At 35.9% G+C, this 18,486-nt stretch overlaps 1 protein-coding gene across 3 annotated transcripts in view; it reads left to right on the forward strand.

Moving 5' to 3' along the window:
- Positions 1-18,486, forward strand: part of col11a2 (collagen, type XI, alpha 2) — a 55,191-nt gene that overhangs the window by 12,188 nt on the left and 24,517 nt on the right. The window contains exons 4-9 of one of the 3 annotated variants that reach the window (XM_083543160.1): positions 1,024-1,234; positions 1,527-1,689; positions 5,744-5,866; positions 10,097-10,705; positions 17,232-17,285; positions 18,059-18,100. In XM_083543160.1, coding sequence (XP_083399286.1) covers positions 1,024-1,234; positions 1,527-1,689; positions 5,744-5,866; positions 10,097-10,705; positions 17,232-17,285; positions 18,059-18,100 — 1,202 coding nt within the window. Of the gene's footprint in view, positions 1-1,023; positions 1,235-1,526; positions 1,690-5,743; positions 5,867-10,096; positions 10,706-16,073; positions 16,272-17,231; positions 17,286-18,058; positions 18,101-18,486 lie in introns of all 3 variants that reach the window. The other 2 variants (XM_083543161.1, XM_083543162.1) reach the window with 2 other exon arrangements.

Consider the following 18,486-nt stretch of genomic DNA (forward strand, 5'->3'; position numbering starts at 1 on the left):
AGAAACAAACAAGCAAAAACATTATGTGGCACATCCCTGTTTTACATGTACATTGTCAATTTTTTTGTGCTGTCCCAGACAATACTTTTTGGCTGTTTCATCATCATGATTGATCTCTCATTTGCAGTAAATATTTTTAAGTATGCAAGATGTGTTGTGCTGGTACACTGCTTCGTCAAAATCTTTGAAGAGTTTGTCTAAAGGGTTCCTCGATACTCACCCAGTATCGGGTAAAGTTTCTTGAAAAAGCTGTCATCTATTATTTTAATATATTGCCATCATAAATTAATTATTACTGCTTCATGTCACATATCTATATTTTTCTGTTAATTTGTGTTTTGTCAGCAAAGTTCTATATTGGAAATAACTATTGACAGCAAGTGTCCAGGTCATGAATTAGATCTTCTCTTGACCTGTTTCAGCAAAACAGAAGCTTAGCTCTGGAGCTAGGTGATTTGATTACTAAAACTAATTAAATAAATAAGATCTTATGTCATGAAAACACCGTAAATGCATATATCTGGAATGTTTTCAGCATGGGAAATTGTTAAGTAGGAAAGAGTTGTGTGTGTAGCTTGGTGAGCCTAAACTTAACCCTTATGTTTAGATTTCCTGTTTGGCAAATAGATTTTTCTTTTGAAGGTCTGTTAGACCCTGGTTTGATGTAAATTTGATCTTAATGCATTTTTATTCTGAATGCTTGTTTCTGGTTGGAGGGGAAAATTAAACATCATAATTTGGTTAAATAAACATTACTTCACACAGAGTATGCTTTTTTCATGTTAATGATTTAAATAATGTTAAATGTCACCTGGACAATGTTCTAGGAACTGCGAGGTCACTTCCTGTCTTGTTCCAACTTCCTTATCACCTCTTCATGCCTCTCAACCATAAATCGATCTTTTTTTTTTTAAACCTTCCATACCTGCTTATATAGAGAATTAATTTTTAATAATTTACCATTATCTCTTCTTCTTTTATGTATTTGGATATGATCTAAAATCTTTTTTTTTTCTTCACAAGGTCGTTTTCCAGAGAACTTCTCTATCATGACCACAGTGAAGGCCAAGGCTGGGCTTCAAGCCTTCCTATTGTCCATCTACAATGAGCAAGGAGTGCAGCAGTTAGGAGTGGAGCTGGGACGCTCCCCCGTCTTCCTGTATGAGGACCAGAGTCGCATGCCTACCCCTGAAAACTACCCCTTGTTCAAGGGCGTCAACCTGGCTGACGGCAAGTCAGTAACCGAACCATTCAGAGTGCAAATCACAATTTACTTTTAATATACAGTATCTGTAGGAGTTTTTATTTTAATCAAATGCAGAATGACTAAAGTACTAACAGTATTTACTGGTCCACTGTGTAGCATTTATCTAACTTAACCCAATTACTCACAAGCAGATTTAATGACTTTACTGAAACATATTACTTTGTCAGGATTTAGTGGGATTATAATCACATTTTTAATGTAGGCAAGTATTTAAAACTTTCAGTCACACTCTTTTGTTCTAACTCTGTTAACCCTGCAGGTGGCATCGCATTGCTATTTCTGTGCAGAAGAAAAACGTGACTCTTTTCCTTGACTGTAAGAAGCAAATGATAAGACCCCTTCCCAGAAGTAACAAACCAGTGGTGGACAACAAGGGCATCACTGTTTTTGGTTCTCGTCTTTTGGATAGCGAAGTTTTTCAGGTAGGTTGTAATTGAACTTATAATGAATTTAAACCAAATGTTGATTTGCAACACTAGACATCAGCTTATGCCTTTGCAAATTTGACATTCTTCTCTTGGAATGCAGCTGGAAAAATGGCCTCACACAAAGACAGACACATAAAGAAGACACATTTTTACCCAGGTTGTCACCAAGCACTGAAATATACATATTTCTGGTCATACTGTTTTTGTTTTTTGTCTGTAGCCACCACTGGTGTAAACACTGTGGGTTGAGGTGTTGTTGCTCACAGCTGGTCTGATTATGAGTTGTGCAAAGGATCTGGGAAGTTGACCAACAGAACATTCAGCCTTTTTTGGACACAACATTTAACTAAATTGTTAACTTTTTTCCCACACAATATTGGTAGGTAGCAAGTCTAGCTACACTGTTCTGGAAAAAACAAGCATGTCTACCAATATGCAATTCAATTCAATTCATTTTTATTTGTATAGCGCTTTTTACAATGAACATTATCTCAAAGCAGCTTTACACAAATAATGTGGTGATAAATAATGAATAAGATGTTCTTTATAAGTGTAAGTTTGTCCCTAATGAACAAGCCGATGGCGACAATGGCAAGGAAAAACTCTCCGAGATGGCATAAGGAAGAAACCTTGAGAGGATCCAGACTCAAGGGGGAACCCATCTTCATCTGGGTTGCACCAAATGTCCATTTATTATAGATAAACAAATATGTGCAGGCACAGTTTACACAAGATAGTGGAACTTCACCAACTTACTCCATGGTCATCTGACAAAATACCCCACACCACTAGAGATTAGTGATAGGAAGATTGAATCATTCATTGGCTCTTTGAATCTTGTTCTTCAAAATGAACAAATCTTTTTTTTTAGTCATTTAGTTCATTTCGCTCCTTTGATCAACCTTCATAGCGTGTATGGGAGTCACGTGACAAAAGGACGAATGACTCAGACTCATCACTACTAGAGATCACATGGAGCCTGACCATAAAGAACAATGTCTAAGAAGGCAACAAATTTTTTTTTCGATGATCTTATTATTTTTTAAGTTGATGTTCAAGTACAGGCCTTTCAATTCATTGTCTTACGCTCTTACCTCATTATAGCTGAGTTAAAAAGAATACTCTGATTTACATAGTAGCCCCATGAGTAATCTCATCTAACAGGTCAGGACAGTGCTCCTTGAATCCAGAGGTTGTGCAGGGGACCAGGGAAAAAGATTATGTGCCAAATCCATAAACTAAAACCAAAAACTAAAGTGATAGCCCATTCTTTAGGGGCGACAAGTGTATATTTGGCAGCTATTTTAGCTAACCACTGGGGACTCGAAACTCATAGCTGTAATTGTGGAAAAAATAAAGCAACTCCACCAAGAGTTGTGGAAATGGAATTTGCCCCGTGTCTTAAAGTCTATCCAAACAGAGCTGCACAGGTTCTAAAAATAGGCTTCAGTGTGAACAACTAATAATCATCTCAGCAAATATAAATAACTCAGTGTTCTTGCCTAAATGATTAAATAAATTATTATCTGTCTCTGCATGGAGTGGACATGCACTAGAGGATGTACAGGTGTTGAAAAAACCCTTGGTGGGGAGCTGGCATTTATAGACCCACAGTTACACTTGTAACTATCATTTTGTTAGCATTAATTATGTAGTTTGTTGCCATCATTTGTAAAATTATTGATTTATGAAAAAATATGCAGAACGTATCGCATATAACTATTAGAGTTAAATCTCTTACAGTGGATATGATGCATAGATTTTTTTTAAATCTGGCAAAACTTGTGGTAACAGCTTTGAATACATTTCCTCATTTATACATAGCTTCATGTATAGCTTAAAATGAATTTTTATTCTGATTACCCTAGCCAGAGAATCATAGTGTGACCATTTTTAACACACAATTCAGTGCTTACTCAATATATAAAGATATATTTTTAGTGCAATATAATTTGCCATTCATTCCTTTTAAAGTGAAAATTAGTATAGTTTTGGAAGGGAGAAGTGTGTGTGTGTGTGTGTGTGTGTGTGTGTGTGTGTGTGTGTGTGTGTGTGTGTGTGTGTGTGTGTGTGTGTGTGTGTGTATATGTGTGTGTGTGTATATGTGTGTGTGTGTGTGTGTGTGTATGTGTGTGTGTGTATATGTGTGTGTGTGTGTGTGTGTGTGTGTGTGTGTATATGTGTGTGTGTGTGTGTGTGTGTGTGTGTGTGTGTGTGTGTGTGTGTGTGTGTGTGTGTGTGTGTGTGTGTGCATTCAGTAGTTAGGGAGGATAGCCCTCTGGTGGAAGTACACAGGTATCACAATACAAAATTACATACAATGTATTGTAATCAATAAAAATAATAATAAATAAAGGCTATGAATAAATACATAAAGAAATATAGGTCCGCATATGAAATGTGATCTCGCAATGCTCACAAACCATGGAAAAAAGAATCAGCATGAGAGGTCGACTCTAAACTTGACAACACTCATTCATTCTTTCATTCAACCACTATAAGTTGGTCAGGGTAACAGTGGATCCCCAGATACCAGGTACACTGGGCATGAGGTGGGAATACGCTTGGGATGGGACACTAAACAAAAGTATATAACAAGCTATTTATATATAGGAGTCAATTTTATAATTCAGATTTATCAACATTTGTGTGATAATCAAATGTGTGTTTGCATTATATGTAACTGATAAAAAAAAACAGATTCTGGTAGATGATATAATGAAAAGATGTTTTTTTTTATTTTTTATTCTAATTACTTAAGAAAGGAAAAACTCTTCTTTCATAATAGTGACCCCAAAATAGAAATGTTTTATTTTAACTATTACTTTTTCCTTCCTGGCCAATTTGTCTTTAGTTTTCTGATTTAGTACTTTTTAACTGCTTGTAGAATGAGGCAGAACCTGCAACCCAGTCATGTAGCACAGGTAGACCAGCTTGGAGGATGGCACATCCCTGTTTGCTGTCACAAGCATAGTTACAAGAAAATGAAGGAGATATTGAGAGATGAGGACATGAGGAGAGCTGGAAAGGGCTGTAAAAGGGAAACAGTAGGAGAAGAGGGCTGCATTTAATCTAATGTAATCTAATCCAATTTTATCCAATCTAATCTAATCTAATCTCTAGAAGAAAGTAGAAAAGCACTGCCAGAACTCTACAAAATGACCTCATCAGGATACTGGTGTGCATGATTCTGACCAAAATGCACAGGAGCAGACTCGATTAATGTGGCATTATAGCCTGTCATCTTCTCTTCTAGTGGGACCTGTGCTGAAAGCCCAGAAATGAAAGGGCTGCCATTGGTGACCCATTCCATTCACTCATAAGAGTCCACACTAAGAAAATGTGACAGATATGAAAGAGTCTGGGGAACCCAGCGTGAAGGGTGTGATGCTGCGCACGGATGGTCTAAGGAGAAATATCTTTGGAGAGTCACACAGACCTCAATGTGATAGCCAATGGTTCTCTTACTGCTTTTAGGATTTGAATGAAATCAGAGCTGTTTTCAGACATTATGCTGGTGCAGTGGGTCCAGGGGTTGTCCAGGTGCATGACAGGTGGCTTCCTATTTTTACATGCAAAAGTGTGTAGGCAGTTTCTGGATTATGAAGGCATTGATTGTGAAACCAACATCCCGATTGGGATGAATTAATGATTTTGGTTTCCATTAACCATGATTTTGTCACATAATTTTGTTCTCAAGGAATTGCTCAACTTTTTCAATTTTAAACTCCAATATGTGATTTGAATCTACCTTTTACCTTTTATTTACACTTAAATCATGTAAATAACACAATTTACATGATTTAAGTGTAAATGTATATGAATTATATCCAGTTTTGCCAAGTAAAACAGAGAATGAAGAGAAGAAATAGACACATTTAAAAGAGAAACCCAAAATAAACAGCATTGCTTGAAAGAGTTGAGGTTGTTGGAGGCCCTTTCTTTTAGGAGCTACTGTTACTGTCAGTTATGCCTTTTAAATAAGAATCTGAAATACACATTACTGTCTTATTCTCCTAAACTTGATAAATCTTATGCTTCTCTACAGGGTGACATCCAGCAGCTGTTGATTGCCTCCAATGCTCAGGCAGCCTATGACTTCTGTGAGCATTACAGTCCAAACTGCGATTCCCCTCTGCGGGGGATTCAGGCCCAGGACCCCAACACTTTTGTAAGTGTCATTTTTACACATTCACATTTTCACTCACTCATACACACTGTGATGTGCTTTACAGACCTGTCCTGTGAGACTTATTTAGGGTAATTTAATATAAAACAGCACTTATATATTAGCACACAGCTTATACTGTGTAACAACAATATTTAGTCATAAGTTATTATATCAAGTCATCTTTATTGCACACTTTGCAAATGATAGAAAAACTGATGACAATCAGACAAGCTCTCAAGTCTTTTTTAATACATAAATTGTTGTACACTCCTGAGATTAAGATTCTATAAACTGATCTTTTTATTATTAAAGATACACACATGTAATGCAAGAATTACAGGTGAAGATTAGATTGAAAAAAAAAAGAGCAAACTAAATATTTCAAAGATTGTTTCAGACCTGGCAATCTCCACATTTTGACAGTGAAATGCAAAAATGTTTTTGTTTAAATGTGCCTTAGAAGTAAAAAAAAATCTCTTGTTTCTGTGATACTTGAGTTGTTTATTTAATTTTCTTTATTTAATTGTAGTTCTATTTGGAACGTGTGGAAAGTGCGATAAATAGTGGAAAATATATAAATTTACAAAGTCTTTGCTCTGAATCTATTAGTCCAGTCACATTTCCATTCATTTGTACATTCACTGTAATTCGGATTTTAAACTAAACAAATGTGGAATGCAAAAAACATACCTATCATTTCAGATAGATTCAGCAAGATAAACTGCATAAAGGGCATTGATTCTCCACATATTGCCTTTAAACACAAATATAGTGTTATGTAATGGAGAAGAGTTTATTTGAAAAAATCTAAACAAAGTCTTATTATTGCTAATATATTGCTGCAGCACATGCTATTACTTTGCACTGTGTTTCATAATCTGATAATTATTGTGAATGTTTTAAAAAAAAAAAGAAAGAATCTTTCTAGAAAGTTTATAAGGATGATAGAATTACTTATTTAATTAATGGTTAGGTAAAGTTGTCCTTGATCTGTAAAATTATTATTTTTTTAAAATATTATAGCTGCACTATATCTGCTGTGGGGCGTATTTAAGAAAATATATTTGCTTGAGAAGATAATAATGAGAAAAACTTAAATAAAAAATGAAAGCCTCCCTAATAACAAATGCTAGTAACTAAATAATGCTAAAAATTTGAAGTTTTTGGTAAAATCTGCTTGGCCCATTGATGGCCATTAATAATGATCCAAAATATTGTTTAAAAAAAATCTCCATATATTGTAGATTAATTACAAGGAACCATCTTGCTTGCCTGAGTGCTGTAAATGCTATACTGGCCAAGTGACCAAATGACCAAATGTTTCTATGACTGATGTTTCTAGATTGATGTGAAGGATCCTTTTTTGGAAAGTTCTAATCTGCAAAGTCCAGGCACAATTTGTGATGAAACCCTCTATATATGATTATCATTTTTATGTCTTGTGCTTGTAGCTCAGTGTTAATCCTTTTAACCCTGATTGGGAGATGACTGGCAGTTAGTGAACATTAACAAACTGTTAACCTTAAACTAATTACAGTTTGACTATAGAGTCTGTCAAATTTTAATCATACTTGACTTATGGTTACTGATAAAAGCTATTTAAATAGCTCCACTGATTTTCTTAAAAACAAATCCTGAACAAGCCTGATCCATATAACAGATATCTTCATAAACTTTCTTCATAAACTTTTTTCATATATATATATATATATATATATATATATATATATATATATATATATTGTAGCGCCTCTGGGCTGTGTCGGGCTGAACACAGAGACGGTAATGTCAGACAAGCGGATGTGTTTAGGTTGTCCCTTCTTTCTCAGGTCTGAGAGGGGAAGGCTAGAGAGGAAAAGTTGGGCACAAATCTTCTGTACTAGCCCGACAGTTCCAGGAAGGAACATACCTAGCATTTGGAGTAGGGTCAGGTGTAGCCTCTGACTGATTCGATCTATGCCTCCTGTGGCTTCAGCAACCACTGGCCGATGCAGTAGCCTAGGTTTTGTGCCTCAGTCAGGCTTAAATGGCATTTCCATGGATTTGCTGTCAGTTTGTCCTTTTTTAGCTATTTTAGTGTCTTATTGAGGTGGTATACGTGGTCAGCCCAGGTGTTAGAGTGTATGATCACGTCGTCAAGGTGGGCAGCTGCCAACTGACAGTGGGATCATAAGAAAATCCATTTCTGTCCAGGTGTTTTCCACTCGATACGCCCAGTGGTGGAACTCTGTGGACACATTAGTCGGGGAGAGTCCACAGCATGACAGGATTTCCTCCAAATGAGGCTGTAGTCGTCTATGTCCTTCTCAGAGAGAAGGCAGGGAGTTTGCCTATTCATACTTCGTCCACTCCTCCCGTGTAGCAATGCGTGTGAACATATGCAAGTATGCCTCTGCGTTGTTGCTTACCATCGCTTTTGTCAACAGCTGTCGTGCTTCCTGGATAGGGCTGGGGAGCTGGGGCCACTTTCAAAGCTCCAGCAATGCAAAGAGTCTAAAAGCTAATTTTTGCATCAGCACCTGTTGCTGAATTTTAGTTTAGAGGAGGTGTTTGAGCATAGGATCCATGTTCTGGCTGGGATCCGATCTGTGTCTATGACCGCATTCTCCACCAGTGTAGCTCCTCGAGGTTGCGTCAGGCTCAACACACTGAAATGGCAGACTGAAATAGGGTGCAGACAAGAGTTTATTGTGCTCTCACTGTGCAGTGTAAAGTGGCTAGGCGTATGTGTGTGAACGTGGGTCTGTGGGGGCTTCTGAAAAATGTCTGCGTCTCAGAGGAGTTTGGGGAACTTGTAGGCAGACGTGTGGTTGGGCTTGGCGGATTCTGTAATACTTTCTGCCAGAGCTGCTGCTGCTACCTTTGAAAGAAAACAGATAGATACGTTCTTTCGAGGTTTGGAACGTGCTCTTCTTCGCACATACACAGGACACATGAGCAGCTGTGCTCTTGATCAGCCAACAGCCTCATTCCTCTGTCCCACCTTTCCGTCATGTGTTTCCTTTCCAAAACACTGAATGGTCACTGTCCATTCAGCACCACGTTTGCAGTTGTGTTCGGAGCGCAATACTTGCGTCGACCTTGTGCCAGGGTACCATGCAAAGGATGGAAATTTTAAATAGTACTAAAACATTTATTTATTTATTTTTATGAGAGAGATAAGATCAAGTAATGTTATCATTATGTGTTAGTAATAGTTTTCTAATATGTTGAAAATGCACAAAATGATTTTAATTCCATATTAAAAACTTTAAAACAATAGACTACATGCATATAAATCAAAAAGGCAATCGAGGATAGACATTGGTTGCACCACAATATTTTTGCATTCAGACACTTCACCAAAATCCATGATAGTATTTATATAAGATTTTTTTTACGTCATACCAACTGACAACAAAACAGCATAAGATCCAGTCATCTATACGCTATATTATATGCCAAAAAGTAATTTCCAAGTGTGCACATAAAAATGTACAGTTAGATTTTCAGATATTGGGGTCAGACAGGCTGGTGTACGTGAATATGTGCTTATATATAGAACTGGCCAGTAATTATTGTGTCAATCTACTACAGCAAATGTATGTGGCTGGATATCTGGAGTCTTTACTTTTCCTTTCTGTAAATATCGTTATGTTCTTTTTCTCTGAAGTTGGGATTGTTCTAATCATTACAGATCATCACACGTTGTCTCAGCTATTGATCTAACCTTTATCTACAGCTTTTAAGTGTATAGTAGTATCTAAAGAATCTCATGTACATATGGAGTATTGCAACTGATCATCGTGTCACTTTAAATGGTCAAAAAATTCATTTAAATCTCTGTGTTGCTTGTTGTTGTCATGTCTTTGCTCATGTTCAGTCTCTCTCTGCACAGTGTGCCAATCAAGCATCAGATTTATTTTTAATAGAACCACAAGCTTTATTAATATTAGCAAAAGAAATCTTATTTCTTTTATTGCATTAAGAAAAATAACAATGTGTTAATAATATTTTCAGCAGCAAACTCAGTGAGACAGTAAATATGCATTAAGCAATCTTAATGTCATGATGTCGTCAAACACCAACGCTTCTTTTTTTTTTCTCTTCTCCCGCCCTTCCCCGCTATTTTCAATCCCCCTTTTCTCTGTTTTTTATTTAATAATTTATTTTTTACTTTGACTATCTCAACTACCATTTCACATTAATAATTAAAAACTTAAATCTGTCAAAAACAAAACAAAACTGCAGGGCAGCAAGAAAACCAAATCCAATTCTCCCACTAAAGCAGCCAAGTCTTATATAGCAACACCTAGCTCAGCTAAATCAGCTAAAAATAAACCTGCTCCAGGCAAGCAAACTAAATTAGGCTCGAATAAATTTGACGTGATTAAGCGTTCTAAGAGCAGAGCTACAATTGTGAACCACAAAATAGCTCCACATTCTGGCATTAAGTCAACTTTAGTGGCTAAGGCAGGCATTTATGGAAAACCCACTGTAGTAAATAAAAAGAACAGTGGCAAAGCATCTGGAAACAAAAAGCCTAGTGGTATTAGTGTAAATGGAAAGCCAGCTATAAACGCTGTTTCTAAAGCCAAAAACAGCAGCAACAAAAAGGTGGAAGTTGTAAAAAAAACAAATGCTGGCACTAGAGGCACTCTCAAAGTAGATGTAGGGAAAAAGGCAGCAGCAGGGAACGCTCACAAAGCTTATGGCAAGAAGGAGAAAACGGAAAGGATGACAAAACCTCACACAACTTCTTCAAAACGATTCCCGCCCTTCACCACGTCTGCGGCCAGGGGCACCTTCACCTTGACTGCAGAAAAACTCAAGACGAATCCAACCAATGGTTATAAACAGGTACATCATTATAAGAGCCCACGTTGGCTGTCCAGAGCTTTATTTCCAACCTCATGGTCAAGCAACAAAAAAACCCTCTCCAAACCCTCTTAAATGAGGCCACAGTGAAAGTGTTGGCTTAGAACCATAAGTGTTTTTCATGACATGCTAATATATTAGTAACACTCTGACTCTGGTATTTGGAAAGTAAAATGTTGAAAAACTGTATGGTATTACACACATACTGTGGCATTCCTGATTTTTGTAGAAAGTTGCAACCTCATAAAAACAAAAAAACAAAGCAGGTCAGTATTGGTATACAAAATCAGAAATGCAGTATAGTATAGTATAGCCTGAGTGTTATTCGCCCATGCACAGCTGCAATATCTTTTCCCTAAAAGTGTATATTTTCCAGTCCACTATATCAGGAAATATAGGTTATACTGGTCTAATGTAATGATTTCAGTAACCATACTTTCTTAAGTCCTTGGATTTCGACTGATCTTATCTGTCTTATACAATACAAATTCATTCAGAGCAATGTTTAAAAATGTTCTGAATCCGCTTTGCTCGTGTATTAACTTGGTTTGTTTAGCTGCTGGGGTAAAACGAACTGTTCACTTATGAATGAATCATGCCAGCAATGGGCTGATAATGCTCAGGCTACACTCTAACCTTCCTGTTTTAATTTGCTGATGGGATCATTGAACTTCAGAATATGAATTCAATCTATTTTCCCCTTTCATTTTAGAGCCAGTGACATTTATACTGAAATAGCTTTGCATTGTTTTGACTCAGATGCAAGGTGTGTCTATGAATCAGTGAAAAGCATGCATAAAAGCTTACAAGCCGTAGGCATTGTAGCATCCCAGAAATGAGGTTGGAATATACTGACCCACTGGACCCTTTCCACCGTTTCATATATCCAATGATCCGTAGCGATCATAAGAAACGATATGTTAAACTGTCACACTACTGCATGTGTATCTATCTTCTGCATACCGTGTTCCAGTGCCTGCTCTGTAGCTCATAGATACTATTTGTGTATCCGCATGCAAACTTTTGTTAAAGGTAATGTTATGGGCCCACACATGAAATATTCCTAGCTCTAGATAAAATAACACAAATCCTCCATCTCTTTATTGTTCTCTCTGTTTCTGGATCTTTCTTCTTTCTCAGATATATTTGTGTAAAAGCAATGCAGTTTCACAGAAGAACTACTGCTGCGTTTATTCGTATCTCTTTATGTGGCAAACCTAAAACATGTGTTACTTTATCCAATTAATTTCTGGTGTTCTTGAATAAAATGCGCTATCGGGTTTTTATTAGATTTTTCTTGTTTTTTCTTTACGGTCTTTATAGTATTTCACATAAAAGCTCCCAAAAATAACAAAACATTATATATTCTTTATTAAGAAGGTAAGGATTGAGGTGAAAAAACTTTACACAGAGCAAAATGTTCATAGTTTATGTTAAACACATTTTGTTTTACTATGTATCACTTAATAAAACAGAAAATATGTGTGTTTTGCATCATAAAAATAAATGGACATAGGAATATTAAACGATTGACAGTCCCACCTCCACTTTCCTCATCCTACATCTGTAATGATCTCATCTCTACTGAATACATTACATGGAGACTGTTTTGAGTTCATTCATTTTACAATAAAATGTATTAAATGTAGATAAACACCAGTATCTATATTTTATTTATTAATAATAGTTATGCTTTAATAATAGTTTTAATGCTAACCCTGTTGGTAACTTGGTGACATGTTACATCTGAAACTAATACGAACTGATAGAGTACATTCTAGTATTGACTAGACACCAATAGGACACCATTAAACAAGCATCTAGATCCCAATATATTTTTACACAGGGTTTCTTTGGCTTGAAGGTAATGATTTAATGATGTACACAAACACACTACATAATGGGAATTATTTATTAATGGTTGTAATGATTAACAGCTGATGGTTTGTAATGGTATTTGTAGTGGAAACCATTGGATTTTTTTTTATACATTTTTTTTTCAGCAGGTAATTTGACTACACTGCAAAATAAAGGTGAAATATCTTAAATCTAGTCAAACATATCAAGCATTAATTATTATACAATTGCAAAAAAACTTTATTACATCCTTACAACATTATTAATTACTATTCATATTTCAGGCTTGTAGTTTTATTAGCAAAACTCAAGTTTTAAATGAGTACAAATCAGTGTATTAATCTTACTAGCAACCAGTTACTCTAGTAACTTACAAGTAACTTATTTTAATAATCTTGTATATTTTATTGTAATCTTATTTATAAGAAATACTAGATATGTTTGACTATTACCATTTGCTAAAGTTTTTTGCAGTGTATCTCAATATCAATATTCTTTTTTGGTTTATTTGAATCAAAAAGCCATGGACTGAAGCCTTGAAGATATGAGTGTAACTTTATTTTGGCAGTAATTGTGACTGATTGCACAGATTTACACTTCACACTTATAATTGACACTAATTTCACTTTAGAATAGATTAGACATTGTCAACTGTCTGCTGGCAACTCACACCTCCTCACCCACTGAAACCAATTATTATTACAATTACAATTATTATAAGTTGAAGGTAGCACTGAGCTGAAGTGGCCAGTGATTTAACTTAGACAGGAAGAATTCACAGGATTAGTAACACATGCACTTTAGTATGCATAAATTAGCATATTAGTATTCAGACCATAAATATTTACACCTGGGAAAGTTATGCTTATTCAGAGATGGGTTAAGCACATTCTTATGTTTAGGGGTGGAGCTACTAGCTTGAAACCACATGTGAAGTGTTAAAAATACTGTTCATTTTGCTTATTTTGACAAAGTATCTTCAGTTCATTGAATTTGCTTTCCTTCATATTTTTTATCAAAAAAATCTTTTGGAACATTTGTGAGCTTAGCAATTGTAAAGAAGCTTCCCTTGTGCTACACAGTCATGAGCTAATTTCAGGGTTTGCCATTCATATTATTTAGATTAACTGCATTTCATTACATATCCAAGCTTGCCAAACTTTGCTCAAGTTCAAGTGCCATAGTCGATTTAGTATTTAGACTGCTGCCTTTAAACACAAACTCCTTGCCTTTGAGCCTCAGGGACCAGGGATAGAAAATATGGACTTTGCTGGTAAAGTGCAATACAAATTAATATTAATGCAGGAGACATTTACAAATAAACATTGAGCTAAACACTTAATAGGAGTCTAGTTTGTGATCCTGCAAACTTTTGAGATCCTGTTGTGGATTCTCTAGTCTATTCTATATCTACAGTTTATAGGATTTAATTGTGGAAGTGTAATGATTTGTATTTCCTTTAAGTTCTGATTTGTTCCTCATGTGGCCTTGCACTTAAAAAAAACCCTCAGGTGTTTATTTTAGGAATGTATTGTGGTCATCAGATACCAAAGCAAAGATGCGCAAACTAGGCCTGGCAGGCCCGAGAGTGCCAGTGATGACCTTTGATTTGGCCCGTTAATATATATGACAGGAAGGGGGGGTGGGCGGGAGGGGTGTGTGTGTGTGAAAAAGCCTTTTGGAGAAACTTAAATATTAGAGCTTTATGGCTTTCATTAGAGGTTGCTAAAAAGCTGTATTTGACATTTAACTTAGTTGGACATTATAAAAAAATTGGAATATTACAAAATCATAAATGAGAGTAAATGGTTCCTCTCATTTATACCTTTTATTTGAATATAACATTTGGTATCATTTTCAGGCACTCAATCAATTTAAATTTTTGGCCCTTCATAGTAGAAAGTTTGGGCACCACTGCACTAAAGTGTCACACAAAATTATTATTGCATGACCTTGAAAACATTGTTCATATTTTGTGCAAAAGAAACATACACACACACACACACACACACACACACACACACACACACACACACCACACACACACACACACACACACACACACACACACACACAAACAAACAAATAAATAAATAAATAAATAAATAAATAAAAATAGTAGAATGTGCTGGATCGAGTGGGTTTTAAATGTTCTCTAATTTGCAGAATCGTATATACAACTAGAACTGATCATTATTATTTAGGAACCTGGTAAAGAACTTGACTCTTATTAGATGTTTATTTCTTTTCATAATTATATATTATAGTGTTAGGGTTGCTTGAGCTAAAAGGCAAGTGCTTCTGTTTAAAGATGATGGTGTATACTATATTAAAATACTCTATCGTGCTAAACCCGTCTCTGAATACATGTCATTTTATGGTTCCTGTATAAATAATCACTAGTTATTATACTGCAGGTGTGACCAAACTAATATTATAGTACCTAACAGTCTGCAGTAATGTCATTTCTTATTTATGTAACTGTGGTGCCATGTGTCATTCCAAGAAATAATAATATTTAAGGGTGTACAAGATTTCTTCTTATTTGTTTCTAATTTAATATTATGGATTAATGTCACCATCCTTTTTTTTTTTATCTATAAATAGTTGTCACTAGGTTTTTTTGCTATACAGTATACTCACATCATGCATTATTTCTTACCCAAAGAGCTCTTTAGATGAGTGTTTTGCTAGATTTGTGATGAGTGAAGCATTTAGCATTCTACAAGTCGAGAACAAAACACTCAAATTTAAATGGTTTGGGGACAAAAGGAAACGGTTTGTACTGATGAATGATGAACTGGTAAGTGTGGAGAATGAAAGGAAAGGGTTTGGGGTGGGGAAAGGTGTGGAGAATACAAAATGAAAGGGTTTTGGGGAAAAGGAAACGGTTTGTATTGATGAATGATGGTATGGTAAGTGTGGATGTGGAAATGTGCAGGTAAGTGAATGATAAGACGCTTATGCACTTAAATCTAGCAGTGTGAGCAGTAGTAAGTTTAGTAGTATTAAATAATGCTTCATCATATGCTTGTGTTTTGCTCTAATTTGAACTCTTCTCTGGTTTGTTTTATAAGATAAGGAAGCAAGAAAAAATTTAATAGAACTGATTTTCATTATTGTACAATACAAAGAATACGGTCAAGCATTTTCACCAACAACTCATGCTTATGGCACCTGAAACGCACAGAGAGACAGTGTGCTTGAACGTGTGTGTGTGTGTGTGTGTGTGTGTGTGTGTGTGTGTTTTGGTCTGTCTAGCTGCAGGTAAGACTGATTATTCTAATTCAATGCCTACTTTCTTTTTCTTTCTTTTTCTTTCTTTTTTCATTCTATCTTTCAACATCTTCCTGTTTCATCTTATTCCACTATTCCTTTTTTGGATATCACTTTACTCTTTACCTCGCACCACTCCGCTTCATCCTTCACTCCACACTCGATTCTCTTATTATCTGCTCTGCTGTCTACATTCATTCTCAATACCATGGCCCAGGTGCATGAGACTCTAATGGGTGAAGAAGTGGAAGAAGGTGAGATGGTTTCTGAGGCCTTTGCTGAGGAGCCTGTGACTGAACAATTTGAAATGAAGGAATATGAATATTCCTACAAGGACTACACTGAGCCCATTCCCGAAGGAGACACGGTTGGTGACATAGGCCACGCCCTGCCCGCTGTCACACATGAGGGTGGTGTAAGTTATGTTGTGCTTTTTTTTGCAATTTTTTTTAAACTCTTGAACATTAAGAACTGATATAGATAAGAGTTGTAGAGGCATCTTGCAGAAATGTGAAGAGACTGGGTGTAAAGATAAGTTGATCCTATCCAACATGCAATTCGTATGCTATAAACGTGTTTATTTGCATTTAAATGTCCATTAGATGCTAATTTGCTTTATATTTTTTTTATGAACACCAGTCTACAGAACTCTCTGAAAGATTCCACTGCAACATTAAAAAATTATGAAACTTTGCATGCTACAGAATTTGACCCGAACACACCAAAAATACCTCCTTTGTGTAGTCTTTGGCTTCCAAAGGGAAAATAAAAACTGAAATTTCTTCTTGTTTATTAAAAATATAAATTTTTATTATATGTGCATGAAAAAAGCTGCATGTCTTTTTGAGTCCGAGTTCAGAAGAGAGACATCTCCTTAAAATATTGTGCTCAGTTCTCTGTTAGTCATTATATATCGCCTTATGTGCATCTCTAATAAATTGGGACAACTGATAGAAGGCAAGTTTACAGCTCTTTCAGTATAACTGGCACATATTCTCCTGAGGAAACCTGCAACTGTGGTTTGCCTGAGCAAGCATTTACTTCAGTACACATTGCCAAAGAGCAATGTTAAGTAAATGACTCTGTGGAAAAATGAATATTCCATTGAATAATCTGTATGGAATTGTCACATGCAGTAGTGCATGTTGAGGAACACACTGATCACTGAAATATCTTTCCGAATCTGTGAAGAAGATTCTGTGACAGAACGTATCAAGTATCGTGATGTTTCTCAGTGAAATCAAGTGTCAAGTCAAGTGCTGACAATCACAGTTTGATGGTTTTCATTTTTTAAACTGTTTTTAGAGCAATATCACAAATTTCTTTGTGAGCATTGACTGCTATGTGTTGCTGCTTACGTATTTGTGTCCCTCAGGCTGCTGTAAAGGCCCAGAAGGGAGAGAAGGGAGAGCCTGCTGTGCTTGAATCTGTAAGTATCAGGTCGTTTATAAACACAATAAGTTACATAGATACATAAATACAATTTGTACATTCTATGTAGTAATACATATGTTGTTTGATTTGTATGGATTAGCTAGCTAACTGGGAGCATAGCAATACTTAATGGTGATAAAATCCAAGTTTTATGATGGGTAATTTTCAACACTACGTTCATATGGCATCCAAACCGATTCTGAATCAGCACAAGATGGGAAGTGGCTAAGCTCGGGTTATTGACCCAGAAGGCTACAATTATTGGGCCCTTGAGCAAAGCCTTTAACCTTCTTCTTCATCACTGACCCTGGGTTCTTCTTCCAACTTTCTAACAAGCTAGGATTAGCAAAGAAAGAATTTCACTGTGCTGTAGTGTACAGTATATGTGGCAAGTAAAAGCCCCTTTCTTTCTTACAAAGTGCAATGTGATTCCAAACACAAAAGATATACCAGTCGCTCTTCTATCGTTCTGTGAATGTTTGATGTCTGCCTGGAACAAGATTCAGTTTGGTACAAACCTGGTTAGAAGGTTGCAGAGGAAGATGTGTGGGTGTCACCAATATTTATTCATGAACTGGTGATGGAAAAAGGTGACTAGCATTCTAATGTCTCATAGCTGGGTTACTGTAGATCATTATATATGTAGATCTGTAGATTCTCTCAATGCCTTTTTGTTTATTTTATTTTGGGGTCTCCAGTTTGTCAGAATATTTGTCAGTGATCTCCATGCCCCAGACCATAAAACTTTTATTTATTGTATCTTTGCAGGGAATGTTGATTGAGGGTCCACCAGGGCCAGAAGGACCAACCGTAAGTACATCTATATTACAATAAAAAGGAAAAAAAAAATATATATATATATATATATGAAAACTCAACATACATTCATTATTGTGAAAAAAGCTGGCAACAAAAGTGAGTACATCCTAAGTGATAACAGCTGTACATCATGTCAAAGCCACATGTCCTATTCATCATGTTCATGTTTTTGTCTGCTTGACAAGACCATACAAATTTGTGTAACTTGTATTTGAGCAGTAAAATTTGGTGATTTGAGTAAAATTTTCTCATACTGTTCACTGGATGTTTAAAGAACTCTCAGAGGATTTAAGAATTTTTAAATGTTGCTCTCCACAAAGATGGCTGAGGCTATAAAAAGATTGATCGGTTACACCCTGAAACTGAGTTACTGTACA

This window comes from Silurus aristotelis, assembly GCF_946808225.1.
Source record: "Silurus aristotelis genome assembly, chromosome: 6".
Classification (NCBI taxonomy): domain Eukaryota; kingdom Metazoa; phylum Chordata; class Actinopteri; order Siluriformes; family Siluridae; genus Silurus; species Silurus aristotelis.